At 39.3% G+C, this 19,909-nt stretch overlaps 1 protein-coding gene across 1 annotated transcript in view; it reads right to left on the reverse strand.

Moving 5' to 3' along the window:
* slc45a3.L (solute carrier family 45 member 3 L homeolog) overlaps positions 1-19,909 on the reverse strand; it is a 29,124-nt gene that overhangs the window by 7,067 nt on the left and 2,148 nt on the right. Inside the window, 2 exon segments of the mRNA NM_001086538.1 lie at positions 330-1,154; positions 7,275-7,554. Coding sequence (NP_001080007.1) covers positions 330-1,154; positions 7,275-7,422 — 973 coding nt within the window. The 5' untranslated portion in view covers positions 7,423-7,554.

Genomic DNA, 19,909 nt, shown 5'->3' on the forward strand with positions numbered 1-19,909 from the left:
CTCCCCCTCTCTGCTGTAATCTGAGCCCAGAGCTATGACTGAGCAGGGAAACTCAGGCAGGAAGTGATGTCACACCAAGTGAATATGGCGGCTGCTATCCTAAACAAACAGAGAGAGTGTCTAGAGCCGTTTACTCAGGTATGGTAAAGCATTCCGCAGAATAACTAGTGTTATAGCTTGCATTATTGTTGCTAATCTATTAACAATAAACTTTCGGTACCTTTCCTTCTCCTTTAACAGGCTTTCTTACTTAAAATGCATTAAAGGGCCCTGTGAATTTTTAGATCCCACAAAGAAAAAGATGTCAGTACTTAGTATTAAGGCCATACCTTCATCATAGCGCAGCCTGGACTCAGTTCCTGGAGCAGCACTTGGAATTCCATTGTACAATCCCTCTCCAACAAAGTCTGTGTAGAACAACATAAAAGACATCACAGCCATCCAGCTGCAGAGTTGGGCAGCGCACAGTTGCTTCATGACTGACGGAATGCGACAGTAGCTGCTGTAAACTCTTGGGGTAACCGACCAGCACAGACTCAAGAGGCAGAACAGAGGGTTGCATTTCCAAGATCTTAGCTTCCATTTTGGCATACAGCAGCCCCTATGGAGCAAACCTGAGGTTGATGTAGGCTTCAGGTCCATCCTTTGTTGTGAGTTATAGAAAGGCTCCTCTGAGGTCTTCATTGTAACAAGGACACTTATTATAAATATAACAGTTAGCAATAGGAAAAGGCACTCATCTTGACCCCCAAAGTAAAGTGATATGTATGTATAATTCCAGTTAACCGATGTCAGTAGGTACCCGATGCATCCCCCAAAGCTGATCATAAAGGAGAACATGGCAAACGCCTGACCACAGCCATCATCATCGTGGCACAGGTCCGATAAAAGAGCCTCCAGTGGGGTGAAACAGACCTGGACACAACAATCCAACAATCCGACCCCAAAAATGAGTATAAAAATATGGGCATTTTTTTCCCTGTTACTGAAAAAGGAGGCCAAGGAGTCTGCATGGGGAATGATGAAAAGAGAAAGGAGGACGCCGACGGAAAGAAGCCAGATGAACGGCCGCCTTCGGCCAAGGGTGCTTTGGCAGTTATCACTAGCTGATCCAATCAGGGGCACAAAAATGAGCCCTAGCACAGGTCCAATACCTGCAGAAAAAATAAAGGAAATAAATACTTATGTTTGAATACAAAAGACATAAATAATATTACAACTTTATACTCTAGCAGAATGAGCCTGCATTCTCTACAATATTCTGCCCACAGGGTACAGACATTTGCCAGCATGCCAAGCCTGACACTTGCGACTCTTGCCTGCTGTGTATGAGGCACTGAGTAAAACCAGTTGTGCTTAAAGGAAAACTATACCCCCCAAAATGAACACATAAGCAACAGATAGTTTACATCATATTAAGTGGCATATTAAAGAATCTTACAAAACTGGTCTATTTATTTAAGTAAATATTGTCCTTTTACATCTCTTGCCTTGAGCCACCATTTCATGATGGTCTGTGTGCTGCCTCAGAGATCACCTGACCAGAAATACTGCAGCTCTAACTGTAACAGGAAGAAGTGTTGAAGCAAAATACACAATTCTGTCTGTTAATTGGCTCATGTGACCCAACAAGTATGGTTTGTTTGGTACATTTGTATGCACAGTGAATCGTACAATCCCAGCAGGCTGCCTATATTTATGATTACTCAATGGCACATACTACTAGAAACGTATATTATTATGCAAATTTATATACATGAAGCAGGGTTTTACATATGAGCTGTTTTATGCAATATCTTTTTGTAGAGACCTACATTGTTTGAGGGGTATAGTTTTCCTTTAATATTCACGAGAGGAGGTGCAATGGGAGAGTTTTATGGGGGATTTACTTCCACTTTAAAAGGGAAATAAATCTTTTATAGTATGTTGCTCTATTCAAATATAGCTGGACAATATTTCCCAGCATATTATCAAGGGTTTGTAAGGGCCTAAACAGGGGGCAATAAGAAAAGTCTCAAAGGGAGGGGAAATGGTCCCTGTAATAATATACAGAGAAAGAGCCAATGATAGCCTGTAAGCTTCGTGATGTCATTTCTGTCACAAGACACTGTAACTTGTGTACTATAATAAAAAAATGTACCCCCTGTTGCAAAATATGAGGATATTAGAAGTCACCTCGGAGTTCCATGACCTGTATAAAAACACTTGGCCTTCGACCTTGTGTTTTTATATACATAGTAAGTTAGGTTGAAAAAAGACACACGTCCATCAAGTTCAACCTTTTAACTTTTTTTAACCTCTCTAACTGCCAGTTGATCCAGAGGAAGGCAAAAAAAACCATCTGAAGTCTCTCCAATTTGCCTCAGAGGGGGGAAAAAATTCCTTCCTGACTCCAAGATGACAATCGGACTAGTCCCTGGATCAACTTGTACTATGAGCTATCTTCCATAACCCTGTATTCCCTCATTTGCTAAAAAGCAATCCAACCCCTTCTTAAAGTTACCTAATGAATTCGTGTGTACGAGTGATTCAAGGAGAGAATTCCACATCTTCACAGCTCTCACTGTAAAAAACCCTACCGAATATTTAGGCGGAATCTCTTTTCTTCTAATTGGAATTGGTGACCTTGGGGCAAATTTACTAAAGGGCGAAAATTCGCCAGCGTGACATCATTTCGCTACTTCGCCGATTTACTAACAGGTGCAGGTGTAAATTCGCTAGCAAAGTGGACCTACTCTAGCGCTACTTTGCTTGACGAATTAACTATATCGCAACTTCGCTACCTTTCGCCTCCCTGAGCGCAACTTCGGATTTTAGTGAATTAGCGGCGCCCTGGCGAAACTTCGCCTGGCTAAGTGAGGCAAAGCCAACGCTGACGCAACTTTGAAGGTAAGTAAATTTGCCCCAATGTGTCAGCTGGAAAGACCTACTGGTAAATAAATCATTAGAGAGATTATTATATGATCCCCTTATATATTTATACATAGTTATCATATCACCCCTTAAGCACCTCTTCTCCAGCGTGAACATCTCCAACTTGGCCAGTCTTTCCTCATAGCTAAGATTTTCCATACCTTTTACCAGCTTAGTTGCCCTTCTCTGTACCCTCTCTAATACAATAATGTCCTGTTTGAGTGATGGAGACCAAAACTGTACAGCATATTCTAGATGAGGCCTTACCAGTGCGCTATAAAGAATGACCAGCTCCTCCCTTGAATATGGTCATGGAACTCCTCAATAACTTGTAAAATCCTTATATTTTACAAGAGGGGGTACTTCATTCACTATATTTCTGGAAGTTCAGAACAATTTCAGTCAATAACCCTTTACAGCCTAATTAGTGCTGTACAATGGAAGCAGACCTGGGGCAGGGGGCAGTTTTGCTTTCACTGAAGGAGAGTTAAAAATAAAGCTGGATTTTTGGGAAATAATTTAACAGCAGATTTGCTGCACCTTCCCGATGATTCTCCATACCCATGCACATCCTCTAATTTCAAGGGGATAAAATAAGACAGATAACAGCTGTATCTTTTTGGCTAGACATAGCTGTAAGAACATACTGTTTTAAGGACAGGGGTGCAGCTGGTGCCAAAAATTCTCATAGATTCCTTACATAACAATAATGAATTCATCATATGGCAGAATTAGGATCCTTGAATCAAATGACGATTAAAGGGATAGTTCACCTTTAAAATATATATTAATATGATGTAGACAGAGATTTTAATTATCTAGCCCAGTATGGCATTTCAGCAGCTATAAGGATGCTAGGGTCCAATTTACCCTTGCAACCAGGCAGTGGTATGAATGAGAGACTGGAAAATGAATAAGAGAGACCTGAATAGAGAGAAAAGCAATAAAGAATACCAAGAACAATAACTTTTATCTCACAGAGCAGCAGATTCTCAGTTGCCGAAGAAATGATTGCATCATGAAACTAAATGCTCAAAGGGGACGAAGGAACCTTTGCTACAGATTCAAGGTTGCAAGGATTCCCCTTGCATCATGGGTAGTTAGAGCGTAACCTATACCCAGATGATTCAGAAGTGAAAAAAAAAAACCTTATAGCTAATTAGCAGTTATGACACCGGTGTCGAAAGAGACCAGAGACAGGCAACAAAATTAATTAAGGGGCTAGACTTGAGTTATGAAGAATGACTTGCTTAATTAGGTTTATTTTAATTACAAAATACGCTGATGAGAGGATAAGATTAATCTGCCAAAATGAGTTAACCCCCTCGCTGATGAGAGGATAAGATTAATCTGCCAAAATGAGTTTACCCCCTCTCCGAAAAGAAGATTTAAAGGAAAATATTTGCTATTTACTATATATTGAGGAGCTTGTGATGTGGCTCAACAGCATTTCTAGCCTAATTCTTTAGTTTACCCTTAACAGTAAAAGGGTGGGCCAGCAAAGTCTGACAGCTAGTGCTTATACAAGCAAATGTTTCACAGTGTTTAGAAAGCTTTATAAAGCTCAGTATGAACATTACTGTTATTAGTATTACTTGTGATTCAGCAATTGAAGTGCTGGGGTATGATACAAATATGGATTTCTTTTGTACACTTCAAAATCCTTTGCCCATACTGGCATTATTCACTGCACACCACAATAATCAACTGAAAAGAGCACACAATGATTACAGAAAGGATCAGTATGATTTCACATCTGAGCCAACTACATGAAATAAGCAGCAAAATATTCCAGAGTCACATATCTGTCTGTTGTGGTACTTTGCACTGCTGTGATTATCTTAAGATCCACCCTTTGTTAAGGTCCCCATAGACGCAAAGATTTTTTCTTTGGTGAACGACAGATTTTAGAGAAATCCGACCCATCCGTCAAATTATCGTGAGGTTAGTGGGAATCGAACGATCGTACATCATGCGATTTTTCCACATCTGTCAGAAAATTGATCGGCCAGGTTAAAAAAATGTTATCAGTCCCAGTGCAACATATCTATGTTTGCAGGGCCAAGCAGGCAGCTACCCTCAGTTTTAATGACAATATCGCCTGAAATGGTCTTTTTAGTTGATGGGCAAATCGTACATTTAAACGATCGTTTCAAGATAATCGTGGTTGAACAATATCGAAAAGATCTTTTACATGGCCAGCTTTAATACGACACTGTAGATCCAAGTGAAGGAACATATATCCTATTTTTTTTTTTAAAAAAAAAAGAGCTCAGGTTACCGTCGGCAGATAGTAAAGAATAAGCCGAGCTTTTTGCATGCCCACCGCATTGTTATCTGGATACTGATGCAACAACACTCATTGGGTTTAAGGGGAATGCCTTGGATAATGCCAGAAGATGCCATTAATAGTCAAATAGATTAAAAAATACCTTCATCTGCAGCAGGGCAGACAAGCAAACCTTGTGTATACTTGTGTATACTTCAGTGGCCTTTCTAAAGCCTAATGTCATTTCTTCGCACACTAAATTACATACAAACAAAAGGTGGTATAAAGTAAATATCTTTTATATAGGTATAAAAATGTACAGAAATCAGAATCCCAATTGACAAAGGCTAGTGTGCCAAAACGTTGGGGTATTCTCATCCTTTGGCAAAGTGTATCTGCTCCTTGTGGTTTGTCTTCATTTTTTTTGCCTTAAACTTACAAAATTGGTGGTATGTATTTACTTGTTAGTATCATTGTGTTTAGATTGTCTTGTATAAGATATTGATCTATCTGACTGTACATTTTTATACCTATATAATACACAAAAGCCATGAATATCCTGTAAATTATATCCTTATAAATGGTGAGTAGTGATGTCATCAGTTATAAACGGTGAGTAGTGATGTCATTTCTGTCACATGACTTACTAAAATTTGTGTATTATAATAAATAAAGTACCCCCAGTTGTAAAATATGAGGATATAATACACAAAAGCCATGAATATCCTGTAAATTATATCCTTATAAACGGTGAGTTCTGATGTCATCAGTTATAAACGGTGAGTTCTGATGTAATTTCTGTCACATGACTCATTGAAACTTGTGTATTATAATAAATAAAGTACCCCCAGTTGTAAAATATGAGGATATTAGAAGTTACCTCGGAGTTCCATGACCTGTATAAAAACACTCGGCCTACGGCCTCGTGTTTTTATATGGTCATGAAACTCCTCGGTGACTTATAATATCCTTATATTTTACAAGAGGGGGTACTTTATTCACTATATTATCGGAGTTCCATGACCTGTATAAAAACACTCGGCCTTCGGCTTCGTGTTTTTATATGGTAATGAAACTCCTCGGTAACTAATAATATCCTTATATTTTACAAGAGGGGGTACTTTATTCACTATATAAAAGATATTTACTTTATACCACCCTTTGTTTGTATGTTATTTAGAGTGTGCGAACCCATTCATGTTATTGAGCTTTTGAGCTACTTGTTGGTGGTATCCCTGGGTAATCGCACCTCTTTTTTTGCACAATTTTATGCGGTTTGAAATGCCCTCCTTTGATTTCTGTTTCTGGAAGAGATAGAGCACCCAGAGGTAACCTGGACAAATATAGGCAGAATAAACAATTCAATCATTATTGAACTGAGAACAAACCACGGCAGAATCTAACTAATGAAATGTAGAGTAAGGCTCATTATGTCAACTCTATCCCTTCACCTTCCTCTTATACCAGATAAACAGTTATTTTTCATATACTGTGTAGGCTTTACCAGGCACAGCAAGTAAATATCCACTACCCTACAGGTACCCCAACATTCATCCTGGGTTATACATTTATGGGTTTACACTTAACAGAACTTAAGATGGCCATAGACGCAAAGATCTCATCGTACGATTCGAGGATTCATACGATTTTCGGAACGTGTGTGGAGAGTCCCAACATTTTTCGTCCGGCGGAGATCGGTCGTTTGGACGATCGGACAGGTTAGAAAATTTCTGTCACATGCCGATAATATCTCTGCATGTATTGCCGATCGTACGATTTTCAGTGGGAGACTGTCACTAGCTTTGTCTATCGTACGTACGATTGCTGTCAGGGGCAGAACATCGGCTGATCTGTTCATTAAAACTACTTTATTTGGTCAGAATGGTAAGACTCTGATCTGAATGGTTAGTGGCAGGTTGGGAGATGGGAAAGTCCGATTGTAAATTCATACGTACGATCGGATCTTTGCGTCTGTGGCCAGCTTTAGTAGTGGAGGGCAAATGTTTTTGTTTTGTAAAAGGTTATTTAGCTTCATGTTAAATCCAATTACATGCAATGTATATTAAAAAAAATGGGATAAACAAATCCTTACCCAAAACCATGGTCATGTACTGCTCTTCTACCCCTGCTTCCAGGAGTAAGGGGGGCACGTATGTGATTCCAGCTGCTACGCAGATCTCAAGGCCACAGGTCATGAAATTGAGCAAAACGAGATGCCACTGGAAATTGCAGAACGTCATGTTTCAGCTTGAAGGAGTTAAAGGCAGAGGGTTAAAGCAGTGCAAGCTAATTTCTGGGGCCGGAGCAGAGAGAAGCCATTGAAGTGTTTGCTTCCATTTGCCCTTCCTGGGTGTCATTGTCACTGGAGCATGCTACAAATGGTAGAAAAGGACAAAAAGATCATTAGAGCTCTTGGAAAACATTCAAACAGATGGAGTCAATGGCTGCCTGTCATGTGTAAGGCACATAGAGATACCAAGGCTGAGATATTCCCCTTTGATCTTTACATACATTCCCTCCCTTACTTACTGTTCCCATATGATTATGACCTCATCCCAAAACTATTTACTACAAAGTTCAGAGTCAGGGTGTTTATAAGTTTATGGTTAAGGAGCGACAGGGAAAACTGAAAATCTGCAGGATAACTGCTTCCACCTCCCTATAAGCTGATCGCTGCCGTTCGCCCATGCAGTTACTAATGAGAGACTCGCAGAAAAAACTGATAAATGAAATTAATTTAAACTTACATTAGCCCAGCCAGGAACTGAAGGCTGGCTGTGCTTAATGCACGTGGTCTGTACTGTGGATTTCATTCCGGGGCGGTGGAGAACAAGAAAGAATTATCCTCATTGGAAAGTGAATTCTGTGTTGGGCTAAAACCCCTAGAAACGCCACGGAAAATGCTTTCCCTGGGACAGTGCTCACTTTAACTAACTTCTTACTTTTCATTCCTTTCAGTGAGCCGTTATATGAGGTCAATCATTTAGCAGTTCTGAACACGCCAAAGTAACTCCTTTGATTCTTATACTTTGCAGGAGATCTGGGCCCTCCCAGCCACTGCCTGAAATGTAATTCTCTGTGAAATGTTCAAATATGTTTTATCTAGTGTGTATAATTAAAACAGCTGCCCCTTTTTCTTCCCTTCCAGTGATGGATTTCAAGGGATATTGCCAGGAAAACTGAGGGTAGCTGCCTGCTTGGCCCTGCAAGCATAGATTGCACTGGGGCCAATAACATTTTTTTAAACCGATCAATTTTCTGACAGATGTCGGACAAAAAATCGTAAGATGCGCGATCGTTCAATTCCCACTAACCTCATGATAATTTGACGGCTTAGTCGGATTGCACTGGAATCGATCGTTCACCAATGAAAGATCTTTGCGTCTATGGGGACCTTTAAAGCCACATTTGTTTCCAGGCTGCTATTGCCTGACAAGAACCAACACGATTCAAGGCCATGGGGGGCTGTTTGGTGAATAACAGCAAGCTTAAAAAGATAGTGATGTTCCATGTTTTAAACACTTTTTGCAGTTCAATTGTTTTCAGATTGTTCCCCAGAAATAAAGACTTTTTTCAATTACTTTTTATTCTTTATTTTTTACTATTTTTTATAAAATCGAAGTTTAATGTCTTGTGTCTCAGTCTAGCAGCTCAGTAGGAACACATGGTCATTTTTGGCTGTGCTCCCCTGCGTTGCATTTTCTTTAGTTCAGCCGAAGAGGAGTAGACACACTCAATTATTTTGATGGGGCTGTACTCACGGATGTACAGACGCATGTATGCGCCGAACGCAGGTGAAATGCAACATGCTGCGTCCCACCTGCGTTGAATGAAACCTTACACTTCAATATTAGAAAAAAAACAGACATAGAAAACAATTACAAAAAGTCTTTATTTCTGGTGAAACCAGAAACCAACTGAACCGAAAAAAAAGTGTTGGAAAGTGAATAACCCATTTAACCTGAATATTTCATTATTTTTTCTACAAACCCAGATACCACTAAGCTTTCCCAATGCAAGTGCCCCCCCCTTGCCTGCTGCTTACTAACTCTGCCGATCTCCAACACAGAGCAACTTCACCAGTACATTGTGCTTTGCGATATACAGGTTTATAGTTGAATAGTGACATGAGCCTGTTAAAGCACCGTCCATCTTTATTTGCTTCCCAGAGGGTCTTTAACCAGTACGGGACCATGTGCATTAAACCAGTGTGGGTGGCAGATCCTCCCTAATAAAGGACTACAGGGTACAGAACCCTAAAGCTAAAAATGACCTATAGCATTTCTAGTCTTATTCTTTGTTTAGTTTTCCTTTAATAGAAAGTAAACAATCACATCTCAGACTGAGTTATAGTGGGTGCAATAAAAAAAATATCAATAAATAAAGATTGCATCAATCAAGGTGCACTCCCAATGCAAATAATATAAAAAAATAAAATATCAAGGGTTAAATACGCTGATCAGTAAAAACTCTGACCGCTTTATCTTTCTTGGGAAACCAAGTACTGAAAACACCTTCAAGAAAATACATTAGAGGGATTTGTCCCAATGCTGCAGCAAAACACAGTTTCTCAGCGGGTAATAAAGCCCAAACCCATCATATTTCAACCCAGAATTTGCACCGAATATTAGATCAAATAAAGTTGTAAAACAAGAGGAAATCCTGGAGCAAAATATATAGAAGTTGTAGAAGTTGTTGTTTTTTTACCTTTGGGACATACATACTACAGATCTCCAGTATACATGAGCAATAGCAATTAATGTCCAGTGGAAAGTTGTTTGAATTACATGTAAAATAGTATTTGTTTGGGGTTTATATGCCATATCTTTAACCCTAAATTAACGATTTTTAAATCTGCATGTTATTTTCATGCACTTCTAATTACAGCTAGGCATTTTTTTTTTAAAAAAAATAATTACATATTAAAAACTACCTTTTTAGCATCTAACTGCCTGTTACAGGCTGAAAACCGTGCAGTGATGTAAATGATGAGCCTCGGCAGTAAAGCATGACAGAACTGTTGTTCACCGAAGTCAAGAAAGGGAGGTTATTTGTTCGCTTTTAACAGTGCAAGCACAGAATTCACTATATTATACTTTTTTTTGAAATTGAACTAAACCAATATTTTTAACCCCCAAATCAAACTGAGTATCTTTTATTCCTCAATAGGTCTCCTGTATATGTTTGCTGTTCTTGAAATATGATTCTCAGGAGAACAAGGGAAGAATGCAGCACTTCGCTGGATGGCTCTTACTCACTGGGCTTCTTGTAACATAGTAACATAGTCAATTGAAGCGCGGTGGTAAATCACCATGCATACACGGTTTGTTTTATGACTTGTAACATTGTATGAAACTACTGGTCACGGTGAATAATTGTGTTTATATAGATGATCTCAGCAGGATCAGTATTGAATGGATCTGCCACACATGGAACATAACTCAATAACTCTAAAGGGAAATCTCTGCAATTATTCCCTGTGACCATGCACTACTGAGTGGGTATTGCAGCTGGAGATATGTCTGGAAGCACAGCTTGGGGTGCTCTAGGAGTGAAGGCAGAAAAGCCCATCTCATTTGGTTGTTGTGATTGGTTGCACTAACGAGTGTAACAATGAGGATGACCAGCATTCACACTCAACGGCAGATAAGATTTTGCTACGGAAGCCATTGGCTAACAGTTCTTGGAATTATGTTTAGAGTATAGCTGAGCAAACATGGGAAGATCCACTTGTTAGGCAGGGTCACCAGACAAACTAGGTTAAACCAGGTTGTTCCAAATGTCTGTGCCCAGGCCAACGAGTGGATCACAACAGGCCGGCCAGGATAGGACGTCATAGGTCCTCGTAGGGCAGAATTTTCTACATTGATGATCAGCCTACCTTACAACAAGCCTGGGGAGCAGCAGACCATATGAACAATGGGCAATTGGAGTGATCAGTACAATTTAGTCACACCTCTGCATGGCACAATTGCACTGAGCTAAATTATGTATGAGCAGGTCAACTTGTTGCCACCCTTAAAAAATACAGACCTGCTTTGATTATAAAAATCTCTGCCGACTGGAAAGTTGGCCATATTAGAGTTAATATAAACCACCCCTCCGGACCAGTGAATGGGGATGTGTTTCAACCTCCTGCTTGACCAATATCTGACACAATGTTGACCAGATATCTGTTGGGACTGTTAGAAAATCCTTTTCGGTAGGTATAGAAATTGTGAATTTTACGACTCACACCCACCATAGCCTGCCTTTATGTACCCAACCTGTCCACGGTACTCTATGGAGACTTCAGGGCGGGGTGCTCCACAAAAGCACCAAATGGCGGAGGGAAGGGAAACTAGCTGCAACAATAGTAACCCAACAAGCCTACATAGGCTTGTCTTAGGATCTGATCAATGGCCTAATGACTGTATTAGCCTGATTTTAGCCAGCAATCCAAACCAGGCAAAGTTCTGCTCATTTGGGAACCTCACCAGACAAGCAGAATATACAAGCCGAGTGAATCAGAGTTGGACTGGGCAGACAGGGCACTGGGAGAAAACCCTCTTGGGCTCCACCACCCCAGGAGAGCTGGTTTTGGGGGGCCCACAACCCGATAATTTTCAAGTAGAAGCAAAAGGTCATAAGGTACGATTTTGGGACGGGAGGTACAGGGTTAGAGAAGGAGGTTTGAGGTGGCTGGCTCGTAGTGGTGGGAATGTTTACAATGGGGTGGTGGTGAAATGGAGACCCCGATAGGGCAGGTCTGTAGCCTCCAATTCAGCAGCCATAAGGGCTTGTGATTGGCTACGCTTGTATGCATGCTTAATAGAGAATTGAGCAGGCACTGGGATAAGCCAGGGAGGGCAGAAATGTTGTTGAATTGGAATGCAGAAATAAAATAATGATGATGTTAGTACACAATGACAACATTCCCATAGCATTTCTGCTGCAAATGACTACAGAGTATTTTAGCATCCACTGGTTTAAGTGTCTGTAAATGTGTCTTCTGGGAAACGCGCTGTTGACTTCAATAATGTATTTATCCATTAAGTCATGCACTTTATTGCTTTCAGATCTTCACCCTTTTACAGGGAATAAAGCAGCAAACTGGGGGGGAAACTGGTATTGTACCAAAGACCAAAACAGGAAATGGTCAGATATTTGTGTAATGCAGTACGTGTCTGTGCCCTGCCCCAGCTCAGTATTTATGTAAAAGGCCACACATTACTAAATCAAACTGGACTTCATGTGATTTCTCATCCAACTTTAAACAATGACCCTCCATCCCTCATGGTTGTTGAACTACAAGTCCCAGCATATCACTGACCATAGATAACACTTTTCCCCGAAGCAGTTCAGTGGGAAAATTGAGGAATTCCCCTATATGACAATATCCTTAACACAAAACATTGTGATCCTTATTATATAGCGATGTCATATTCTGCAGCAATTTACAATGACTGCACATTATTCCTATCAGTCCCTGCCCCAGTCGAGCTTACAATCTAAGATCCCTATAAAATACACACAGACATTGGGTCCGTTTTATCAGTAGCCAATAAATCTGCCTGAATGTTTTGGAGTGGGGGGCAGGAGTACCCAGAGGAAACCCACGCAGTACTGGGGATAAATTGAAATTTAGCCAAATTAGTAAAGTATTACTACAGGTATGGAACCTGTTGTCCAAAATATTTGGAACCTGGGGGTTTCCTTTTAAGGGATCTTTCCGGATCTCCATACCTTAAGTCTACTAGAAAACAATTTAAACATTAAATAAACCCAATAGGCTGGTTTTGCTTCCAATAAGGATTCATTTTATCTTAGTTGGGATCGAGTACAAGCTACTATTTTATTAGTACAGTAAAAAAAAATTTTTTGATTGTTTGATTATAATGGTCGGGAGACGGCCTTTCCGTAATTCAGAGCTTTCTGGATAAGGGGTTTCTGAATTACGGATCACATATCTGTACTAGACCCCTACATTTAGTGAATATACTTCAATATTAGTAAATACAGCCTCATTGAAAGCTATGTTCCACATTAGTTTTGTATGATGTCCCTTTCCCCTCAAAGGGGCACTTCTTAATACCTTTAGTATTTCTCAGTGACTGCCTGGTATCTATGGTAAATTGGACCCTAAGCGACCAGATATCTGCTAAAATTCCTGGACCTTCTGAAAAAATCTACATTAATTCAAAAACCACAAAAAATTAGGACCTATTGTAAATTTCCTCGGAATATCACTGTACACATAACAAAGACAAAGTACCCCTTGGTACGCCTTAGATGCATCTCCCATTAGCAGCAAAGTCCCACACGTTGATGAGAAATGAATAGCCTAGCATACCATGGGACATGCCTGTGCAACTCATATTTGAATTGTTACAAACAGCTATTACACCAGAAAAGGTTCATTTGTAGTGAGGTCATTTGCCTCCCCTCTGTAAACACAGCTGCGTGATCCCTGTATAACAAATGTAGTCAGAGAGACAAATATGAAAAACACAAATTATGATGATAGCCTGTATAAAGGCAACATTAGGAGCAGACGCAGAGAAAGAACTACAGTATTACAGCCGCTATACAACATTTATAGGTTGGATTGCTGAGGCCTAAATTCTAAAGCAGAACAAGTGCAATGGTTTAGTCAGGTATGGGATCTATTATCAGGAATGCCGGGGACCTGGGAGTTTTCTGATCAGGGTTTTATTCTGATATATTAATCAACGTGTTAAATGCTACATTTAAAAGAAACGGTAAATCACAGGGGATGGCAACAAATTCAACCTGGGGTATATAGTTCTGCCAGTCCTGTGCCTCCATTTTCCTAAATGTAATTTGTCCCTAGTGAGGTCTCAGAGTCACATAGGTGTGCAGTATAGTCAAATGAATGTACTGCTCATGCACTTGGTCCTACCAGCAAGGTACCACTGGGACCATTAAGAACATGATAACCCCCCCCCAGTGATTTATACTGCAGGTATAGGACCTGTTATCTGGAAACCCGTCATCCAAAAATCTCCGAATTATGGGCAGCCCATCTCCCATAGACAATTTCACAGTCAACTTTATTCAAATAATTACATTTTAAAATATATCACCATTTTCTCTTTAGTAATAAAACAGTACAGGTATGGGATCTGTTATCCAGAAACCTGTCATCCATTGTATCCAAATAATCCAAAGTATTAAAAATTATTTTCTTTTTCTCTGTAATAATAAAACAGTAGCTTTAACTTGATCCCAACTAAAATAGAATTAATCTTTATTGAAATGGGGTTTATTTAATGTTTACATGACTTTCTAGTAGAAGTAAGGTATGAAGATCCAAATTACAAAAAGATCCGTTATCTGGAAATTCCCAGGTTCCGAGCATTCTGAATAACAGGTCCCATACCTGTACCTTGTACTTGATCCCAAAGAAGATATAATGAATCCTTATTGGAGGCAAAATAATCCAGTTGGTTTTATTTAATGTTAAAATTATCCTTTAGTAGACAAAGTATGGAGATCACATTACGAAAAGACCCCTTATCTGGAAAACCCCAGGTCCCGAGCATTCTGGATAACAGGTCCGATAACTGTACTACTATTTATACTAAAGTATAAATCTCAATTGGGGGGCATGTCTTGGGAAAAAAAACAGTTACCCCTCTCTGGAGTGTGGGCTTTGATTAGTTTGCACCTTCAGTGGGGGAAATTTGTGTCCTTTAAACATTTAATAAACCAGTCAGAAGGTTATTATTAATTGATTTCCTTTTCTCTGTAATAATAAAACAATACCTTGTACCTGATGGTAACTGAGCTGCATGGATCCATATGTGTGACAAAACAATACTATTGAGTTTATTTCATATTTACATTTTTTTAACAGACTTAAGGTATGGTCAGGGCTTGTGTCTAGGGAAGCAGCTTTTGGGGGGCAGCCCTGGGGTGCCGACGTAATTGAATCGCTATAATTTGGTGTCACGGGACCTAAATACATTGTTGGGTATGATGATTCAATTTATGCCAAGACGGCTTATCCAGAACACCCAGCCGCAAACATTCTGGATAGTAGATCCCATACCTGTACTGTAATTAACATCTTCTAATGTTTTATATGCAAGTTTTAAGACACATTAATTTTCATCATCTATTATAGTTAAAAAGAAACCAGATATAAAGGTTTCACAAAAATGTGCCTTCATGACAGCAACACATAAACAATTCATAATCACCAGTACCACCAAGCTGTTCCCTTATTGCTACACAAACTCCGCCATACATGCCAGGGATCAGTGAGCTCATTGGAACCAGAAGAGCTTTCTATCAGAGTAGAACCATTCGCAAGTCATTATATAAGAGACAAATGAAAACAGTGGCTGGGTGGCCCATCGAGTCAGGACATATATTTGGCTTTTTATTCAACTGCTCTCCAGTTTGCAATTTCATCACTGGTTGCTAGAGTCCAAATTATCCTAACAACCATGCATTGATTTGAATAAGACACTGGAATATGAATAGGAGACGCCTAAATAGAAATATGAGTAATAAAAAGTAACAATAACAAGACATTTGTAGCCTGACAGAGCATTTGTTTTTAGATAGGGTCAGTGACCCCCATTTGAAAGCTAGAAAGAGTCAGAACTCTGGAACTATCCCCACATCCAGGCTGGTGGTAATTCCAGGGGTCCCTTGTATTAATGAGTGAATGTGCAGTGTTCATCATTGCAGTCTTGTGCTGTGGCGCTCCCTGCAAGTAGTAACAAGAGAATGTATGTGTGCAAGTACCTTTATGAATGTTGTTGATACGTCCACTTTAGCATGAGGTCAGTGGTGTATCTATAGAGGCAGTAGACCCCACGGTTGCTGAAAAGAATGCCCCTTCCCCAGACTCTGGCACGTGCCAGGGATTTGGTAGACAGGAGGGTGTTTGGGGATCCCACTGCGCCAGACCCCGCAAAGCTTTTTTTGCAGGGGGGGGGCGACGCACTTTAGTTACTCCCCTGCGTGCGGTCCTACATAAATGAGCCTTTGAATTTTTGATCCTGCTGATTGCTATCTGGCCAATCCCTGACTAGATATCAGAAAGTCTGCCATTTTGGCACCACAGAGAAGCCAATAAGCTTCAGCCGTAGCCGAGTCAATGACAGCTAAACATTATGCAAGTATCAATTTGTGTGTTTGATGAATACACCATTTACAGTGCTGTGGAATATGTTGGTGCTTTATATAGTGAATAAAGTACCCCCTATTGTAAAATATAAGGATATTATAAGTTACAGAGGAGTTCTATGACCATATACAGGTCATGGAACTCTGAGGCAACTTCTTATTATAATACACAAGTTTCTGTTAATCATGTGACAGAAATTACATCACTAAGCTCCGATTAAAACTGATGAGTAAGAACAGTTTATAGGAATATAATTTACAGTATATTCATGGATCTTGTGTATTATATATATATATATATATATATATATATAATACACAAAAGCCATGAATATCCTGTAAATTATATCCTTATAAACGGTGAGTTCTGATGTCATCAGTTATAAACGGTGAGTTCTGATGTCATTTCTGTCATGACTCACTTAAATTTGTGTATTATAATAAATAAAGTACCCCCAGTTGCAAAATATGAGGATATTAGAAGTTACCTCGGAGTTCCATGACCTGTATAAAAACACTCGGCCTTCGGCCTCGTGTTTTTATATGGTCATGAAACTCCTCGATAACTTATAATATCCTTATATTTTACAAGAGGGGGTACTTTATTCACTATATATATATATATATATATATATATATATATATATATATATATATATATATATATATATATATGTATATATCCCAGCAGATGACAGCACGCCAAGGAATGTGTAGCCAACAGCAAGAAAGTTAAATTAAATCAGGTTTATTTGTTCCAACGTTTCGGCTCCATCTTGGAGCCTTCGTCCATTTAACTTTCTTGCTGTTGGCTACACATTCCTTGGCATGCCCTCATCGGCTGGGATACATTTTTTCTATTTTAGGACTGGCACCCAGGCATTGACTTCCTTATGGTTGTGCGTTCCAGTATCGCTCTCTCTCTCTATATATATATATATATAGTCCCTTTGTAAAATGTATAATGAAGCAATAGAATTCTTAATGAATCAGATGAAAATTAAGCATAGGACTGGCCAGATATGGGATGACTTTGACGTAGTTGGCCAGTTTAAATATATTGCAATATATGGACAAACAATCCCTGTTTTGTTTAAAGGGTAAGGCATTTTTTAGTAGCAGTATGCACAAAATGTCGCTGTCTTAAATATATTGATAATGGGTTGAGTGCAGAGGACTCTTGTGTTTGACTATATGTATTTTGTGGTCACAGCCTCATTGCACCCCCACCTAATGGTTTTAAAAAATAGTGGTGAGCACAACTTTCCTTTGTTTTATATATATATAAGTGTAGGACTGGCCAGAAATGGGATGACTTTGATGTAGTTGGCCACCATAAATAGATATTGCAATACATGGACAAACAATCCCTGCTTTGTTTAAAGGGTACGGAATTTTTAGTAGTTTAAGGCTCAAAATGTCTCAATGTCCTAAAATTATTGTTGAGCACAACTTTCCCTTGTTTGTTTAAATATCTATATATATCTATATATATATAATATATATAGATATATGTATATATATATATAGATATATATATATATATGTTGATAATAATAATTATAGCAAAGTATTCCTTTTTGTTATAGAATACTGACATGTCCGAGAAGCTTAAAGGGCCCCATGCGTTTGCTTTGGTGTTTCGAAAGCTGGCATCTAGAAAGTTGCTACTAACTTGCCTGAAAGTTTCAGACTTATTGTTACCTGGAAGTGAAACAAGCAACCAGTCAATGTGGCTCAGGTGCTCGGGTGCTCCTGTCAGCACTTCTGTATTTAAGCTCCATGTTATCTGGTCCCAGACTAAATCTACCAGAAGGTGATACAGTGACGCTAGAGAGACCTTTATTTGGACTGTCAGCATTAGTATGGGAGTTGTAGTTCCTGCCCGTGGGTTAGACAATCAGTGGCAGCATCCTGTGACCTTTTCCACTCCTATCCCCAGGGTTATTAGTTCTGACCACATAGTTTAAAATTTTGTTTTGGAACAAATTCCTCATCCAAATGTAAGAGCTCTTCAGAAGCCAGTCATTAACGTTCATGGTTATTTGGCCTTTAAAGTGATAGGCTAATTTTACAACAGGTGAGCGTCTTACATTCTGTGAAAATTTGAAGGAGCCGCAGTGGAACAATGGGAATCTGTTGCAGGTCACAACATTCAGTCATTCTTTGTTGGCACCAGTCTCATGCCCCTGATGATATACAATGGCACTACACTGTACTGAGAGACAAAGAGCTACACAATATTTCTATCCGCATCAACATGAAATGGAAAAGCACGGATGTGTTTGTTAAAGGGCATGTCACATCAGAAATAAGAAATCATTCATACATTATTTCTAATGTTTTCATTGCTCAAAGTTTGTTTAACCAACTGTAACCTATGTATTGTGTTCAAGAACATTTAATACCACAGGGCAAAGCTCAAAAATGCATAATTACCATTTTTCTGCCCACAATGCATCTTGCCAACCTGTGCTGAAGCTACACTGTCAGGAGCATATAACCCAATAGGATGGGTTTGCTTCCAATAAGGATTAATTATATCTTAGTTTGGATCAAGGCACTGGTTTATTATTACAGAGAAAAGGGAAATCCTTTTTAAAAATCTGGATTATCTGGGTAAAATGGAGTCTATGGGAAATGGCCTTTCTGTAATTTAAAACTTTCTGGATAATGTTTTTCTGGATAACGGATACCATACTGTACTGTGCAGGGCTTGTATTTATCCTTTACTTCCCCTTTAAAACATACCTTTATAAAAGTACAAAGGTAAAGGTAAAGGAGCCATTTAATAACACCTATGAGAGTTCTCTGCTGCTCGACCTGTGATCTCTCCCTGGTAATTATTCTTCCCAGAGCTGCAGATACAGGCGGAATGTTTGGAATGGAATTTATCCGGCTATTCCATTGTGCTGCTGCTGTTGGGTGGCAATGAATCCATTCGTCAGTGCATCCAACAGACACCCTACCTGAATTCCGCAGAGGAACTGCCACCCCTGCTGCACATGCTCAGAATTCTAAATAAGTCAATCGCTTATGAATTAGAAGGATCCAGTTACAAAAAAAAAAACTATTGTCATTCATGTACCATTTTTCACACAGCTATTTCTATTTCCTTTCTGGCAAAGAACAGCAATGCTGCCTTCCTTTATGGCAGAGATACATATACACTCAGGATTAAGCTGGCCATAAATGGACATATTTGGTTGGGTAGTTTGAATGATTTTTGACTAAATATCTGGGTATTGTCAGGTCAGGGGTCAGTTTCGACAGACCGTCCTATGGACTTTAATTTGTCCTGTTAGAAAGTTAAAGGAAAACTATACACCCAAAACGAATACTTGAGCAGCAGATAGTTTATCTCAAATTAAGTGGCATATTAAAGAATCTTGTCATACTAATATATGTATTTAAGTAAATATTGACCTTTTACATCTCTTGCCTTGAACCATTTCGTGATGGTCTGTGTGCTGCCTCAGAGATCACCTGACCAGAAATACTACAACTCTAACTGTACAGGAAGAAGTGTGGAAGCAAAAGACACAACTCTGTCTGTTAATTGGCTCATGTGACCTAACAAGTATG

The sequence above is a fragment of the Xenopus laevis genome, chromosome 3L, assembly GCF_017654675.1.
Source record: "Xenopus laevis strain J_2021 chromosome 3L, Xenopus_laevis_v10.1, whole genome shotgun sequence".
In the NCBI taxonomy this organism is placed as follows: domain Eukaryota; kingdom Metazoa; phylum Chordata; class Amphibia; order Anura; family Pipidae; genus Xenopus; species Xenopus laevis.